Genomic DNA, 16,279 nt, shown 5'->3' with positions numbered 1-16,279 from the left:
ATCAATCCATTTGCTCACCTCGGGAGGCTTGTCTATGAATTAGGGAACATGTTAATAACTTGGTGAGGCCCTTATGATTTTATGCATTATAAAAATAGCACCTCAGCACCACTTGTTGGCAGTTAGAAGCTTGCTTTTTATATCCTAGAAACTGCTCCAAGGGGTGTATTTTGCATCAGAGGATGACACAGGGATGCTGTGTCTGAAAATATGACACAACAGTCCAAGGCAGTTGTTCCTCTTCCCCAGAAAGAGACAGTTAATGGAGAATCCACTGAAATACTCGAGTGGGAAATGAAATCAACATAATTGCTCATGTACACTCTGAAATTTGTTTGTGCCTTTATATATAAGGTTGCCAATGGAACATGGTATGCATAGAAAACAAAATTGCCATTTGTGGGAATCAACATGTATTTTGCTGACTTGCAAAAATGGCATTGGTTCTGTCTGATGCATTGTGGACAGCAGGATAATTTTGAGTGAAACGTTAACCACCTCTCCTCATTCTACATCTAACCTGACCCTTATTAACTTTTCCTTTGAGATAGAATCATTCATAAGAACATAGGAAGCTGCCACATTCCAAGCTGACATTGTCCTATTAAACTATTTGGGAGTGGCTCTCTAGGTTTTATCTCTATTCTCTCCAGGAGATTCTGGTGATTACACCCGAGACTTTCTGCATGAAGCTAGGGATGGGCAAGATTTTCATTTTTAGAACCTTAAGTTTGGCTCTTCACATTTCCATGTAAGACTGCAATTTCTTTTAAAGTCCTTGTGAAAACACTTCAGCAAATTCCTCCTAATACACACATTTTTTCAAAGCATTCTGCCTGCTCTGCATTTTTTTACCAGGCAATATCTCCTAACGTAACAAATTTTAAATATTACTAATATATGCATTTTTATCTACTGCTTACCCTAGTACATGCATTTTTGCACGCTGGAAAGCCACACTGCAAAATTCAAAAAAGTGTGAATCTTGAAGGATGGCTGCATTTCGGTTTGCATATTGTTTTGGAAAGTGTAAATTAGGTAGGTTCAAATTCCTCCCCATCCCTACGCACAACACCTACCATGGTGCTGTAATCCTCTCCAGGAAACTCATTCTGTTCTTTTTGCACTCGTAGTTGCATTTCCCCTCAACTCTCAATGACTCAGCATAACAACTGACAGATGGGACACAAAGATGGCCCCAGATTCTGCTGTATTTTACCCCGGCCAGATTTTTGCCTTCAGCTATTCAAGAAGCATCAACTCTTCAGAGTGTGCTTTCTTCCTAATGTCTTCTCTTTTGCCAAACTTTCTTTATTTATTATTTTATTATTTGCTTATAAGTTCCACTTTTCTTCATGGGAACTTAAGGTGGCATCCCTCATCCTCACAACCAGGGGTGCCAACTTGAATAAAATATTAGGGGGGGCAGGTAAGCCCTTCCCCCATAATCAATCACATGAAGCGGTGCACACACAGTATTTGAATGGCAAGGCCCACCAACTTGGGGGCGGGGGCTCAAATATTTTATTGGGAGGGTCGAAGACCCCTTGCCCATAGAGATTTGGAGCCCAGGGTTCTTAATTACACAGGGAACATCAGGATTACCAGAGGTCCTCACTTCAGAACCTCACCCTCCAACTTGCACAGTTTGGAATTTGGTGTGCTTGTCACTCCTTGTGTGTTAGTTTCACATATAGAGTGTCACGTGCTGAAGAGATGTCCATATCAGTAAACAGTGTTTCCATGTGCTCTGGCACTCGTCATGGTGTCCCGTTGCGCCAGAAGCGGCTTAGTCCTGCTGGCCCCATAATCCAGAAAGTTGTCTGTGGACAAGCACATTGTCAAGTTTGACTGGATTTAACCATCCACAGGTCCTTTACGTTTACTTTACTTTTACATATCCAACCCCTTTGTGGTCAGTAGTTTGGCCTGACAACAAGAACTAGATCAGAATTTCTGTCTGTTGCAGATTAGTTCTTTCTCTACAATGCCAAATGGGTTTGCTCTAGGAAATGTAGTGGATGTTGCAGCCATGTCCCGGGTGCTTTGCTATCACTCTTCGCTTTGCACAGGTCTTTTTCTGCACAATATAATAAACTTCAGATGCCAGTCTTTTCTTTAGCAGTTGCTAGTAAACAGTCAACACTGCACACCCCACTCTAAACCCTTAAATATGGTTACTGTGCCAAAAATCACGACAATGGAAAACCTGCAAATATTCAAGTCACAATTGTTTCTCTGACATTTTAGTGATTAAATGCAACCTTTTAATTTCTTCGTTCATTATACCTTACCACTAGAAGCTTGAAGTAACAATTAAAGAGAAGGAAGAGTCTGCTGCTTAGTTAGAATGCATGAGAGGTCAATACAATTTGCTTTTACTTAAGTATGAGAGTTGTGAACTTCTACTGCCTGTTGATCCTCTACGCTGCATGATTGTGCAGTAAACTAGTTTAAAGGCTTTAGCCCGGTATGTGCGGTGCAGCTGTTTACTAGCAACTGCTAAGGAAATGATTGGTATTTGAAGTTAATTGTATTGTGTATTATAAGACAGTTGGAAAGCTCTAAAAATAGCCTTCTACTCTGTTCTCTGGTGGGCTATTTCTATTGGCTGTGTTCGAAGCCTGTTATTTGATTCATTCAGCAGGACTCTCCCAGGCTGAACGCAGTGGAAACTTAGCAAAGGTCACAGCCAGTATGGGTGACTAGTTCATAAGGCTGCCACAGAAAATAACAGCAATTATTCAATATGGTGAAATGCCTAGTCAAAATCCAGACCAGGAGAAGTATTCATTTGCGAATGGTTAACCATTGTAGCAAAGATGTGTGCATTCGCCTGCTGAGACATGGGTCTAGGATCACAGCTACAAGTGCTGGTAAGTTGAATTGCAATTTTGCTTAGTTGTTTTATGGACAGAAAGGTCTGCTTTCAGTTTGTCATACTAATAAAGGTCCACATTTTGTGTGCAGTAAGCTATAGTATTAATATCTGAACTGTCACCCCCCCCCAAAAAAAACCCTGACACAGAATAGGATAGAAGAAGTAGAGGGTGGGGAAGGGTGATATAAAAGTCATACTCAGAGTAGACACATTGAAATCAATTGACTTAAAATATCACCCAAAAGATTCAGAAGTAATCGCTTCTCAGTGAGGCGATTCAGGAGTAAATGAAATCATCATTCCATCCAACTACTTGAGTTGACAAAGAAAAATAAACTATTGGTATAAAGTTTTTTTTTAAAAGTTATTTCTGAAATTTACATACAGAACTATGAATCTAAGAAAGTGAATTCAATAAACTATGAACTACAGATGGTTCACTCCCATGGCATTTAATGTTTAGCCTTGGAATTCTATACAACCAAGCACAAAGAGTTACAAACTTTAATTTTGTGCTGAAAACAAAACTCTCATAGAAAGCATTAATTAATACTAACTTTTCTTAAAACTGCATGACATTGAGAAGACAGTTTTGAGTTGAGAAATAGCAAAAAGATTTTCAAAAACATTACAGTCTATGTGTGGAAAAAATACAGCACTCTGTGATGAAGTCTAGGATGTTTTATTCTCTATGGAATAATATTAAAATCACTGTGATGTTTTACTTTTTTTGGGGGGGGAGAGCTCATGATCTTCATGATCTTAGTCAAAATTCAGATTTTGTCAAATGTAGTTCATCAAAGGTAAGAGATATTTCAAAAAGAATTAATTAAATAAATAAATAATTAATAGTAATATGTTTTTATTTAAAAAACAACAACCCAACCCAACAAATTTGCAGGTCAAATTAAAGCACTGGTGCTGTTTCTTGTCATTATATAACAGAGCAATCCAGCCTCCTTTGCAGCAGGGTAGGCTTGTTGTTATTAGATTGGTTGGAGGTGTTCCTCCAGTTCTTCTGGATCAATCCCCTATATCACTGACAGAGTGGCCCACGAAACATGCAGGCAGGAGTGCCGTCAGTGAGATGCCCACTAGAGATTTATCACCAGAAGATCTTGAAACAGGGCATTTTGAAGGTGGGGAGGAGCTAAACTAGTCTCACGGCCATCACATGACAGCATTAAGCCCAGTCTGGATCTGATTGCTGCACCAGTTCTAGACTGTCTTAGCAGTCTTACTGCCCCCACCATCTGCCTCTGCTTCCAGGAGTAGCAGGGCACCAGCCTATAAACCCAGGCAGGGGAGGTTTGAATTGCAGCCTAAAATATCAGGGTTGTAAATATTGTTTATTGTGAACTAAATAAAATCCACCTGCTTCTTCTTAAGACAGAATCCAGATTAGTTTACAGTAACACAGAACCATATTACAACAATAAAAGCATATTTCAAATAATAAAAACAACAGCAGCAGCACTCCAAGTGAAGGAAGCAACATCTGATCAAAGCGGGAGGGGAATAATAATAATAATAATAATAATAATAATAATAATAATAATAATAATATCAAAAGAGAAGGCACAACCAAGCAATCCTCAACTCTCTCCAAAGGCTACCATGTAAGCAGAGCTCTTAACAGTGCCTAAACGTATTCAGTGCTGAAGCTCTGAAGGCCAATTTAGGGAGGGCAATTCAGTCCCGGAACTCCTACTCCTTTTAGAGCAGTCATGGCCAAACCTGGCCCTCCAGCTGTTTTGCGACTACAACTCCCCCCATCGCTAGCTAACAGGACCAGTGGTCAGGGGTGATGGGAATTGTAGTCCCCAAATAACTGGAGGGCTGAGTTTGCCTATGCCTGTTTTAGAGAGATCATCAAAGTCGAAAGCAAAGCATCAGGTGCTGAGAGAAGATCCCAGGCAGAAAGGACTCAATGAGTGGAAGTTGGGCAGAGCTGCTGTGATGGGAAGATGTCTGGGGTGTCAGATGGAGCTAGCCTCTTCTTCAATTTCTGTGTCTAGAATCCTCTATCCATCCATTGCTGTTGACTAAAAATCACACAGGTATTTCCAGTATCTGATAACTGGCCCCATCAAAGCATATACAGTTACTGGGGTTGCATGAGTCAGGCAAGCACACCTGGCACCCTATCGCAGCTGTCAGTATCTCTTTAGAAAAGATCTCTAGCTAAGGTCCCGTTCACATATACTGCCAGCAGTAAATTGCTTCCCACTCACACCTTAGATAAGGTCATTGTAACAAAGATGGAGAATTCTGATGCTACACTACTGCTGGTTGCTGATGGAGAACGTTGTCCACTCAGCGCCAGTATCTCATCCCCATAAGGAGATGGACTATCATGGATGCTAAGTCTGGATTCAATTGATAGGAAATGTTGTTTGGATAAGCACGATTCTGCTAATTCATCTACAGAAAAGCAGTGTTGGTGGTAGAATGCACTTCATGGTGGTTATTAATACTTCATCAACTATGTCACTATGCAGGGAATTAAGAATTGGTGGTTCGCTGCACAGCTGAAACAGCTGAGAATGCATATATGCCTTTATCAGACACAGAAAAGATTGAAATCTCAAGATGAAAGCCAAATGAAACTGTTGCTGCACAAAGTACCAGTGTGACTACAGAAAATGTTTTAGACTATGAGAAGATGTAATGATAGTAGGAGAATTTACATCTAGGTCAGCAGCCATTCTGAGATAATTTATAAGTTCAGTTTCACATGTGCCATTTAAATGATTGATGAATCTGTGGTGTGTGTAAGACAGAAATGCAATTTTCAATGACTCTGCACAATATTTTAATTTATGGTATTGCAGGTAGAAAAATGCATGTATGGTTCCACTTCAATCTTCCTACTGCAGTTTTACCTTTGAACAGATGCATTCTGCCTGAAATGCTTTATTAGTTCTCTACTTCTTTCTCCATATAGAACTGTATACATTTGGGGAAAGCTGTGGCTCTGTAAATTTGACACGTCATTGGAAAGCATCAGTTACATGTTTTAAATACATCAGTTATTTCCTTCACTCTCCCTTGCTCTGGTCTCCTGAAACCGATGTGGTTGGAAAAAAATATTATCATTTTCAGCTGTGTGTTTTTGCCCTTGAAATGAGCATGTGGGCCTATATATTCACACCGACATATTTCTATCCTTTTGGGGGAAAACGCTGATGAGGCTTTCTTTGGAGTTTGTCAGTTTCACCCACAGGCCAGAGAAGAACATGAATGAAATTGACAATTGTCTCCATCCCAGAGAATGGAGCGGAAGGACAGTGAGGGAAATGGCAAGGAGGAGAGTGGGCAGGTAGTGCAGAATGGGTGATACACACTGAACCAGTTTGCACATAACACTAAACCAAGCCATGATTTAGCATGAATGTGTAGGCTTCCGGGGAGAAGAGTGCGGTCACGTTGCAATGTGTTTGGGGCTGTGCTTTAAGCCATGGTTTGGCATAGTGCACTCACGGAGCCCTGGCTTGTGGTTTATCTCAATCCAGGCAAACCATGGGCTGTAACCAAAGTTTCATGATTTGTTTTGGTCACAGGGCAATACGGAAGATAAGTGTGCTTTCTCTTCTTACAGCTGAAGAAAGTGTAGAAACAGTTGAAAAGCATAGCTTTTGTACATTGGGAAAACGTTCTCAAGTGACCATTAAGTACTTGAAAATGAATGCGTGATTTTGACTTAGGAGCTGCAACATCTCGCATAAAGTTTATTTGTTTCACTATCTATTCTCCTCTTTCGCCATCTAAATAGCTGTGTTTGTATAAGTGGCATTCTGAGCCTAACAAAACAGAAAATAATTATTCCCCCCACATTGTGCTGTGCATACTCAGATAACTGATTTGGAAGAACAATAATTCATCATGTTTACGTGGGGGCACATTAGTAACCTTAATCTCATGTTAATCATTCAGGAATGGTAACTGATGATAGGATCTAGGAATTCTGCCAAATTTGTGCACAACATAGTTGGTCATGCAGTTGCTTCACTTCAGTTCCATCTGAAAAAAATCCTGTTCTCCGCAGTTGGAGTCTAAATACTTCTTTTGCAGAAGCTGAGATTGAGACAGTGTTTCTGAACTTCATGACTAGTGAATGAACGTAGATAATACAAGCTGAGATTTTTAATTGCTTTGGGTGTGTTTTCTATTAGTGCTTATCTGAGTTTAATGTTTCTCTTACATTATTAATTCAAATGAAGCAGTGTTGCGAAGTTTAATACCAAAAACAGAGCTTTCAATGAATTTTGATTTCTTGAACTTTGCCTTTGAGCTTTCTTCTTCTTTTCTACTCTAACCTAATGTGCAAGAGGGCGTGATGTGGGTGGGAAGGTATATGGGATGAGTACCGTTTTCATGGTTCTAATGAAAATAGCTAAGACATGATACAGACATAATGGGGGAAATGTAAAAGCCAAAGCGAAAAATAACCAAAAGGTGTTGATATCAAATAGTTCTATAAAGATTTATTTAAATTCACAAATACTGAAATATTTACAAAATTATAAACAAATAATTTGCCCTAAAACTCTTACAGCAGAGGTGTATTGCTGTATTTTAAACATATTGCTAGCAGGATTACATATCACACTGAAAAGTAAGCATTGTGGATTAAAACTCAGATTGGCAGACACATTTCAATTTATTGGTCTTCTTCGGGGGCCAAAAACAGAAAACAGTGTTTGCTCCTTCAAAGTTCAGTCAGAGTTCAGGTTTGCATTCATTCATACATGCGTTCTTTAAGAAAAATATATGTCATATTTTGATTCATCTTTTTTTTCATGTTTAAGGTACTCCCCTAACAATAGTCTTATAATAATCTTATAAGAGGGAAGAAGTTTTTTAATAGCCTTTTTATCAGATCCCTTACTCATAGAACTCTTTTCAGTCAGGTTTGAAGTTAAAAGACAGTAGTACAACCTCAATGTTTTATTGCACACAACACTGTATTATGTAGTATCTTGTCACATGGAACAGTGATTTATTATTCTATCCTGAGAAACAGTATCATAAAGCTGGGAGAATATCTGCTTTTATATGTATATATTGTAACCAACAGATGCTAAACTAATGCTGCATATTATCACACATTTTTCAGCAGATACATGTTGAATGTATCTGACAATACAAAAAACCGCTTCATTTCAAAGCTATGGTTGCTGCAAACTGTGCAATAACTTAGCATTACCTTCAAAATTTGCAAAATATAGATTTGCATTTTTATTTTTTTAATATTCTAATATATACATATCACAATAGATTGAGTCGAAAAGTTAAGAAGTTCCATTCATATCAGTTTGAATTTTGAGTTCAGTAATTTTTCATTTTATGAACACTTGTTTCTGGAACCTTTTTGTACTATTTTGTTAACATCTCTTTGAAATGTTTCATTGAGAGCTTAAATTGTCTATTTCAAATCTATTTTATAGGGATCCAGCTGCCCAAAGAAGATGATGTATCAATACCTATGATATCTAACTCTCCTGCTAAGGAGGCAGATGATAGTTCAGATCTTTCTATCGAGGAAGATGAGAAAATCAAGGAAGAGCCTTTAACAATATCAGAATTGATGTACAATCCAAGCAGCAGCTTGCTCCCCACTCCTGTTAATGATGAGGAGATTGATCTGCTTTTTCAAACCTCCCCAAGGGCAGATCATAAAAAAGAAGATACGGATTCATTTGAGGAACTGGAGGCAGATGAAAATGCCTTTTTGGTTGCAGAAGAGGAGGAGCTGAAAGAAGCCAGGAAAGCACTTAGGTGGAGCTATAACTTTTTGATGGGCAACATGAAGATAAATGCTGTCCTGAAGAGTTTTTCCAGACTTCTTCTTGTTGGGCTTGGAATAATGCTGGTTGTTTTCCCTCTTCTACTTGTGCTCTTGGAATCAGATCTCGATATCTCCTTCCTCCATGAAATCCGCCAGACTCCAGAGTTTCGGCAGTTTCACATTGAATATTACTGTCCTCTTAGGCAGTGGGTGGCCTGCAAAGTAGACTTTGTTAGCCATTTGCTTGGCAGCTCCTAAACATTAAGAATATGCGACATGACTAAGGGCTATATTCAAAACTAGTGAATTTCAGTCAGTGCTAGGTGCTCATAAACATATTTAAGGCCATCAGCAAGTAGTTCTTCATTTTTAATCCATAATGGATCTATGAAGTCCTTAAGTTTCCTTTTCATAATTGAATTATTGATTTAGCTACATGGTGGCCTTTCAGTAACCAAAAAGCAGTTATTTTTTTCTTGCTTGCTTGTTTTTATCAATGACTGAATAGAACAGAAATTTATCATCTCTACCATTACAAGCCATGATGTACCGGTACTAAATTTAATTAGCGACAAAAAGAGGGTGATGCGTTTGAATATACTCCTTAGTGAAACAATCTCCACTAACCAATGCCTATACAAGCAATGTTGATTGCTGAGGTTTTCTTTCTTGGTTTGAATTTTCATTAAAAAAAATAATAATATTTTTATGTGTTTACAAAATTTTGGTAAGTTTTTAGCAAAGTCAACTTCTGAAGATATTTAAGTGTACAGATTACTAAAATAAATGCACAAAGGCATGTCTTGGTTTTTTAAAATGTTTTAGCAAAGTTTTTTTTAAAGATTGAAGAATGGGGTTCTCAGACATCTGCACAAGATGGTGAGTAGATGAGGGGGAAAGTAGGCAGGGTCTGCTAGATAGAGGTGAAATGACAACACCATGTTTCTAAGGTCCAAACTACACATTGCAAAGCAAACATGGAATTACCTTATCAATGGTGATGTAGGGGTTTCTTGCAGGGTTGAATTAACTGGCAGAAAGAAGTGCTTAAGCCTTCTTGTGTCCAACTGTCCTCTCTTTTACCATGGTCATTTTCCTATGCTCTCCCACCTTGGTAGGCTCCAAGACTTGGAGATGCCCAGCTGTATGGGAAAACAACCTAAAGGGGAAATATACAGGAGAGAATCTTTAATTAAGCTCTTCTTTCTGTTCACTGATCCTGCCCAGCAATTCTCTATGGCCCCTGCAGTCACATCAGCTGCCAGATATATTGGCTTTCCAGATGCATGACATATAATGTGTAGTTCTGTCCTGGCAGTTCTAAAGCTGAAGAGAGGTGAGTACTTTTCATTAAGATGACAGTTCAGCTATTCCTGTGGTTCACCACTTGACTCAATGGTAATGAAAGGTCTTTGCAGGGCAGTGGAAGTACAGTTCTGTAAGAGGTTTTGGGATTAACTGTAGATTGTTGTACATAGCATAGAAACATGCAGATATAAAAAACAAAAAGTCTAGGTAGGCCTACTTAAATATATAGAACTTAAAAATACACTGGTCTCTGAAAACAGAGACAGACTTTATGAAATGCATCCTACCCCCTGAATCCCAAGCATCTAAAGATGATTTTCTTAGTTCTTGATTCCTTTTATTACTATTTCATCATGATGTATCCCAGAGTTTCTTAGTTCTTGATTCCACTCATTACTGTTTCATCATGATAAATCCTGAGTCACCGTTTTATGTTATTATTTCTTGTGCATGCTAACTCTCTTACCTAATATAAGTGACAATGGATGCACATAGTTCGCTCATAAATGTGTCCCTATGACAGTGGTGTGTGGTTATCTTTGTTGTCTTGATGTGCTGGAGGTTTTGTGCCTGTGTAGCTCCAAGTACTTCTAAGAGGCTATAAATGCATAAAACCTCACGTGTGTAGAAAAGATCAGTAAGTCCCAGTGCCCGCCAAACTTTGGAAAAAAACAAAACAAAAATATTTTGTATTCTCCAGTTTGGATTTCCTGACACAGGATTATTCTCCCCCTGTATCTAACTGTATCAACTGCAGGACTCTTGAAGCCAATAGACTGATTTTCTGCCAGTATGAAAAACACAACATTAGTTCCATTATTGCTGTAAGAATGATTTATATGGAATTTATCAGTGTATAAAGTACTCAATTTTTTTTTAAAAAAAACCATTTCCCCTCACAACAACCTATTGTGGTAAGGTTATAATGTTGTTGTGTATCATTTAACCAGTTGAGCCTTCATAATGTTTCATCCATGAGGAGTGTGAATCATGTTTAACATGTGAAAGCAGCACAATCAAAGTCACAACTGAACGTGATTAAGCCCTTCTTATTCATCTGCAACCCATAGGTGCTCAACTGCACATCAGATTGTGTCTGTAATTTGCCCAATGAAGGCTTAACAATTCTTTCCTGGGGAAACATCAGGCACTCTGGTGAAGCTTCATGTATATTCTCTAGCTCTAGAGAATGTAAATAGCTGTTGGATCAGGAGGTAAAACTGCAATTTGTTTCCTCTTTTTGAGCAGTTGGCTACTTTAGAATTGGGGGGGGGGCAATTTACATTTGCTTGCCCCCTATCCCTTTAAAAGGTACCAGATATCTTTTTAGAATAACCTTTTCTCAACAGTAACTATTCTCTGCCTCTCTTAAACCTTGCAAACAGTTGCTGATCAATAGTTTTTATTGCATATTTAATTCTTTAACAACTCCTAGCTGAATCCTTTCTATTGAAACATAAATCCACTTAGGACACACCTGCCTTTGGTTCCCAAAACAAAGATAACAGACACCTGCATTTTAGGCACTATGATGATGATAGAATTAGGCAATACAGACTTTGCATATAGTGTACTAAAATAAAACCAAGTTCTATTCTGAGTCCTACAGATATATAAATTTACTGAGCCCCTTAATTATAATCACTTAGGTTCCTGGCTTCTAAAATGTAGTCTTGTTGATGTCATAGAGCGCCAGGAACATTAGAAACATTTGTTTGTATGATTTGATTAGGGAAGGGTTGGGTTGCATGAGGAACAGATTACCTCAGAGAATGGACTGTGCAATAAAGGTACATGTAGGGTTAGATGCAAGTGCATGTACATGAAAGTCTAGATGTATATACACATCCTTGATCCTGTAGAGCTTTCCCAAGGTGAATTCTACGGAATTATGGACACACCTTTTCTACATAACAGAGAGAACTGAGAAGCTGGGAGAGTGTGTGTATAAAATCAACAGCATGTACTGCATAGACTGAAGCAAAGTCTTGTCTCCCGTACTGGAAATGTCTGGCATATGAAGAGTCCATAGGTACAGTATTGTGTATTTCTGTCTGTGCTTGGAATATATTGTAAAATGTTATGTACTTGAAATCTATTTTGTGATTTGTCTAATATTTATAAACACAACTCTGGGAAGAATTAAATAGGGTTTATTTCGTTAAATGCAAACACACACAAAAATCTAGGGGGAAATGTACCTGTAAACTTGGGCCTTATCTTTGTAAAGTTCACATTTCTATGTCAACATCTTGATTGTTTTATATGTTACTATAATGACAGGACTCCCTAATAAAAGTATGTTGAAAAAGCCATTCTTCAATGTTATGCTCCTTATTGTGCAATAAAGTTCTTTGCAGAAGGAGAGTCGCTGTATTATTATGGCTTGCATCATAATCATCACATTTAGAGGGGAAAACACATTAAACAATTAAAATTGCCCAGAATGTTATTGGGCTCCGACTACCAACCCTGGATGAGATCTTCACGTCTCGCATCTTGAAGAAGTCACATAGTATTCTGAGAGATCCCACCCACCCTGCTCACAACTTCTTTGAACTATTGCCTTCGGGCAGAAGATATAGGACAATGAAAACACGAACTACACGCCTTCTGAATAGTTTCTATCCAAGAGCTCTGATTGCACTAAATAATGATCTCAGGGCCAGTTGCAAGGTTTAGCAAGCAGGGAGTAGGAAGGAATGAGATAGGTTTTAGGTTATGTTATGCCTTTAATAGGTCATGTTATATTCTGGATTATGTTATGTTTTTATAGATTATGTCTGAATAGGATGAGAGTGTCGGAGATACGTACAAATGTATATGTGAACCCGGTCTTTGGGTGGGTGTTTGATTTTCGTTGTTGTGTATACTGTGTATATACGGACAATGACAATAAATTTATCTAATGGCACAGTCCTCAGACTTGATATGCTAGCTTGGGGCATAGGATTAGGTGTGCTGACAGTTGTAACAGCCCATGTAATGATGTCACTACTAGAAGATACAACAACAGTATTTAGAGTGAGACCGTAATAAATCTACACCTAAATGAGGTGTAGGTGAGGTTACAGGGAACCAGACATAGGGCCTTCTTGGTAGTGGCGCCCACCCTGTGGAACACCCTCCCTTCAGATGTGAAGGAAATAAGCAGTTATCCTATCTTTAAAAGACATCTGAAGGCAGCCCTGTTCAGGGAAGTTTTTAATATTTAACGCTGTACTGTTTTTAACATTTGATTGGGAGCCGCCCTGAGTGGCTGGGGAGACTCAGCCAGATGGGTGGGGTATAATAATAATAATAATAATAATAATAATAATAATAATAATAATTGAAATTAAACTCACACCATATTATTCACGGCAATTATGTTTACTATATTTCAGAAACGGCCACCCAACTTCTTCGAATCATTCCATCTGCGCTTTCCAGGTAGAATGATTCCCCCTCTCCTCCCCCTGTGTTCCTTTGGGGATTCCTCTGAGACACACGCACCTAGCCAATTTTAGGGGGCTGTGAGGGGCTCATGGGGGGAGCAGAGGAAGGAAAACTCAATTGCGCAAATGGAAATCTTTGCACAGAGCTTCTGATGATGGGGCTGGCCCTATGTATAGCATGCAAGAGGAACTCGCTTTAGTACCTTCTTTATTTATAACTAATAGAAAGTGGCCAGCATTGCTTGGGAATTCTAACAGGAAAGAAAATCAGTGCAATTTTGAAACCAGTGGTTAAAATCTGTGCAGCTCTGAAAGGTTCAGTCCATCATCTTGATTCAAAATGGCGTCCAAAGACAAAAACCCGCTCCTTGATCTCAGGAACTATCATGCAAAACTTGCTTGATAGCTTAAGAGGTGAGAAAATCTACTGGGAACAGGCAAAGAAACAACACTTTCCAAAATATATAGTAGATACCTATTTATATTTATTACATCCAGACTTTCTTCTAAATAGCAGGCATAGGTCCCCATCCATTCTATCCTCCCGTCGATCTTTGGTGCCTTAGGAGAAAATATGCTAAAAGTAATATGTATCAGTATTTGAGAGTTAGGTATACTTGGCAATGGCATCCTGACAATGGACCACTCGTGGTTTTACTTATCATACTTAAAATGGTTAGGGAAGAATCAAAAGAATATGTCTTTGTAAAATGGGGATGGTTCCACTTCAGGAATTTTGTTTCATGAAAGCATCACACAGATGGTAAGTGAAACCAAACAATGATGAGTCAGTGCCATCTTCTGAGCTTTTAGCATAACCCTTGTCTAATGGATGCTGATTACATTTATTACCCAGCCTTCACCAGCAGGTTCCAGGGCAGTCACAGGACCAACATAACATCCATTATGAATACAGTACCAAGAACCATCATGGATTAAAATATAAGGCAATTAGAAACCCTTAATAAAAACAATGGCTAATTTGAAAATTAGGATTTGGGTGATTTTTGATGGAGATGTCAGGGATTGAACCCGGGACCTTCTGCATGCAAACAGATGCTCCACCACTAAGCTGTGACCCTTCCCTCAGCTTCTCCTAGGTGACAGAGATAAGGCAAGGGATGGAACAGAGGCTGATCACCGAGTACTAGGCAACCATAATAAGCTAACTGCAATCCTATTCATGTCTATTCTAAAGGAAAGTCCCATTGAGATCAATTATTCCCAAGTGGGTATAGTTTTGTAGCCTTAATGTCTCTGAACTGGAGTTTGGTCTCCCTCTGTTTAGTCATTTGGTACACATACAGTGGTGCCTCGCAAGACGAAATTAATTCGTTCTGCGAGTTTTTTTCGTCTTGTGAATTTTTCGTCTTGTGAAGCACGGTTTTAACGGTATTAACGGTTTTAAGAAAAAGGAAACAAACTCGCAAGACATTTTCGTCTTGCAAAGCAAGCCCATAGGGAAATTCGTCTTGTGAAGCAACTCAAAAAACGAAAAACTCTTTCGTCTTGCGAGTTTTTCGTCTTGCGAGGTACCACTGTACAATTTTGACATTTTGGAGTTAAATCATTCAACACATTTTTCTCTGCAGGATCGGCTCTAAGCATGCATAGATATGTGCTGATATCTGTGCTTTTTCGGGGGGACACACAGGGGTACGCATACCCCTAAACATTTTGTGAATCTAAGTTTGACCTCATTGAGGGGCAGTACTTCAATAAGAGTAGGAAAATGAGAGCACTGGCTGATATCAACAAGTGTAATGCATGAACTGGGCGACTGCAGTTGGTCAGCAGCAATCGGCATTGTCACAAAAGCTGCAGCACATATGGAATTTGCTACTGACCATCAGTGCTCTTTTAAAAGAGTTATAGTAAAGTTATAGTAAGAGCCACACTTTTAACACACTTAAAACATTGTCCAGTGATAGTAGGGAACATGAAACTCCAGTCTTGCCTCCTGTGGCTCAAGGAGGCTTTCACAGGGACCCAAGCAGAAATCTCTCCAGGCCTGCAGCCTGTGACCCTTTTAACTGGAAATGCAGGGGTTGACTGGGAAACCTATATGCAAAACATGGGCTGAACCCCTGAGTGATGGGTCCTCCCCACTTAGGAAAGTAAGAGAAACACAAAGCTACCTGCCCCAACATTATTTTGAAACAAGCTTTTAAAAATGCAGAAGATAAACACACAGAGAGACCACTCCAGGATTGTAAAATAAATACACTACTGTCTTTGGTAAATCACTGAAATGCCTGTGGAACAAGTAAAGTAAAATAGCTTGATTCTGGGACTACTAGCAACAATGGCTTATATTGCAAAGGATAATCTTACTGTGGAAATATTGGATACACAGATTACTTAAGTCTATAGTAGACTATATAAAGTCAGAGAAAAATACTTGTTTTGGAATTTGAGCTGAAGTTTGAACTCCCACATAAGAAATAAACAGAAACTGGGGAGGGGTGTTCAACTAAGGCTTGTTCAGAAGAGACCCCGTGAAATTAACAGATTTAACTTAGTTCTGTTCATTAAGTATTTGTGCACTGCTGCAGGCAGTTTTTATGCAGGACTCCAGGGCCCTTGGGTTCAAAATGAGGAAGCACAGCGGTCTATGGAGGCATTTCTGACAGTAATGGCAATCAAAGGGGGGGGGGGGAACTGAGCCACTCTGGGCACCTCTCCCATTCATGCTCCCAATAATTTGGAGATATTAGACGAAGTCTTACAGGGGTAAGACCGAAAAGGAAATCTGTCCATCTCATACTGCCAATATGCAAGTCAATGGTGCAACAAAACCATGTCCAGCTCTGGTTGCCTCGCCCAGAGAGCTGGAAAAGGTTCAGAACAGGGTAAGCAAAA

At 39.0% G+C, this 16,279-nt stretch overlaps 1 protein-coding gene across 2 annotated transcripts in view; it reads left to right on the top strand.

The window, feature by feature from the left end:
• The window catches only part of FRMD3 (FERM domain containing 3), a 125,635-nt gene extending 113,290 nt beyond the window's left edge, over nt 1-12,345 (top strand). For both annotated transcript variants that reach the window (XM_083464903.1, XM_083464902.1), the window contains one exon: nt 8,332-12,345. In XM_083464903.1, coding sequence (XP_083321029.1) covers nt 8,332-8,930 — 599 coding nt within the window. In that variant the 3' untranslated portion in view covers nt 8,931-12,345. The remainder of the gene's footprint in view (nt 1-8,331) is intronic.
• The last annotated feature ends 3,934 nt before the right edge of the window (nt 12,346-16,279 follow it).

The sequence above is a fragment of the Podarcis liolepis genome, assembly GCF_965112155.1.
Source record: "Podarcis liolepis genome assembly, chromosome: 11".
Lineage (NCBI taxonomy): Eukaryota > Metazoa > Chordata > Lepidosauria > Squamata > Lacertidae > Podarcis > Podarcis liolepis.
Note: the sequence above shows the minus strand (reverse complement) of the source record. Positions and strands in the feature narration are given on the sequence as shown.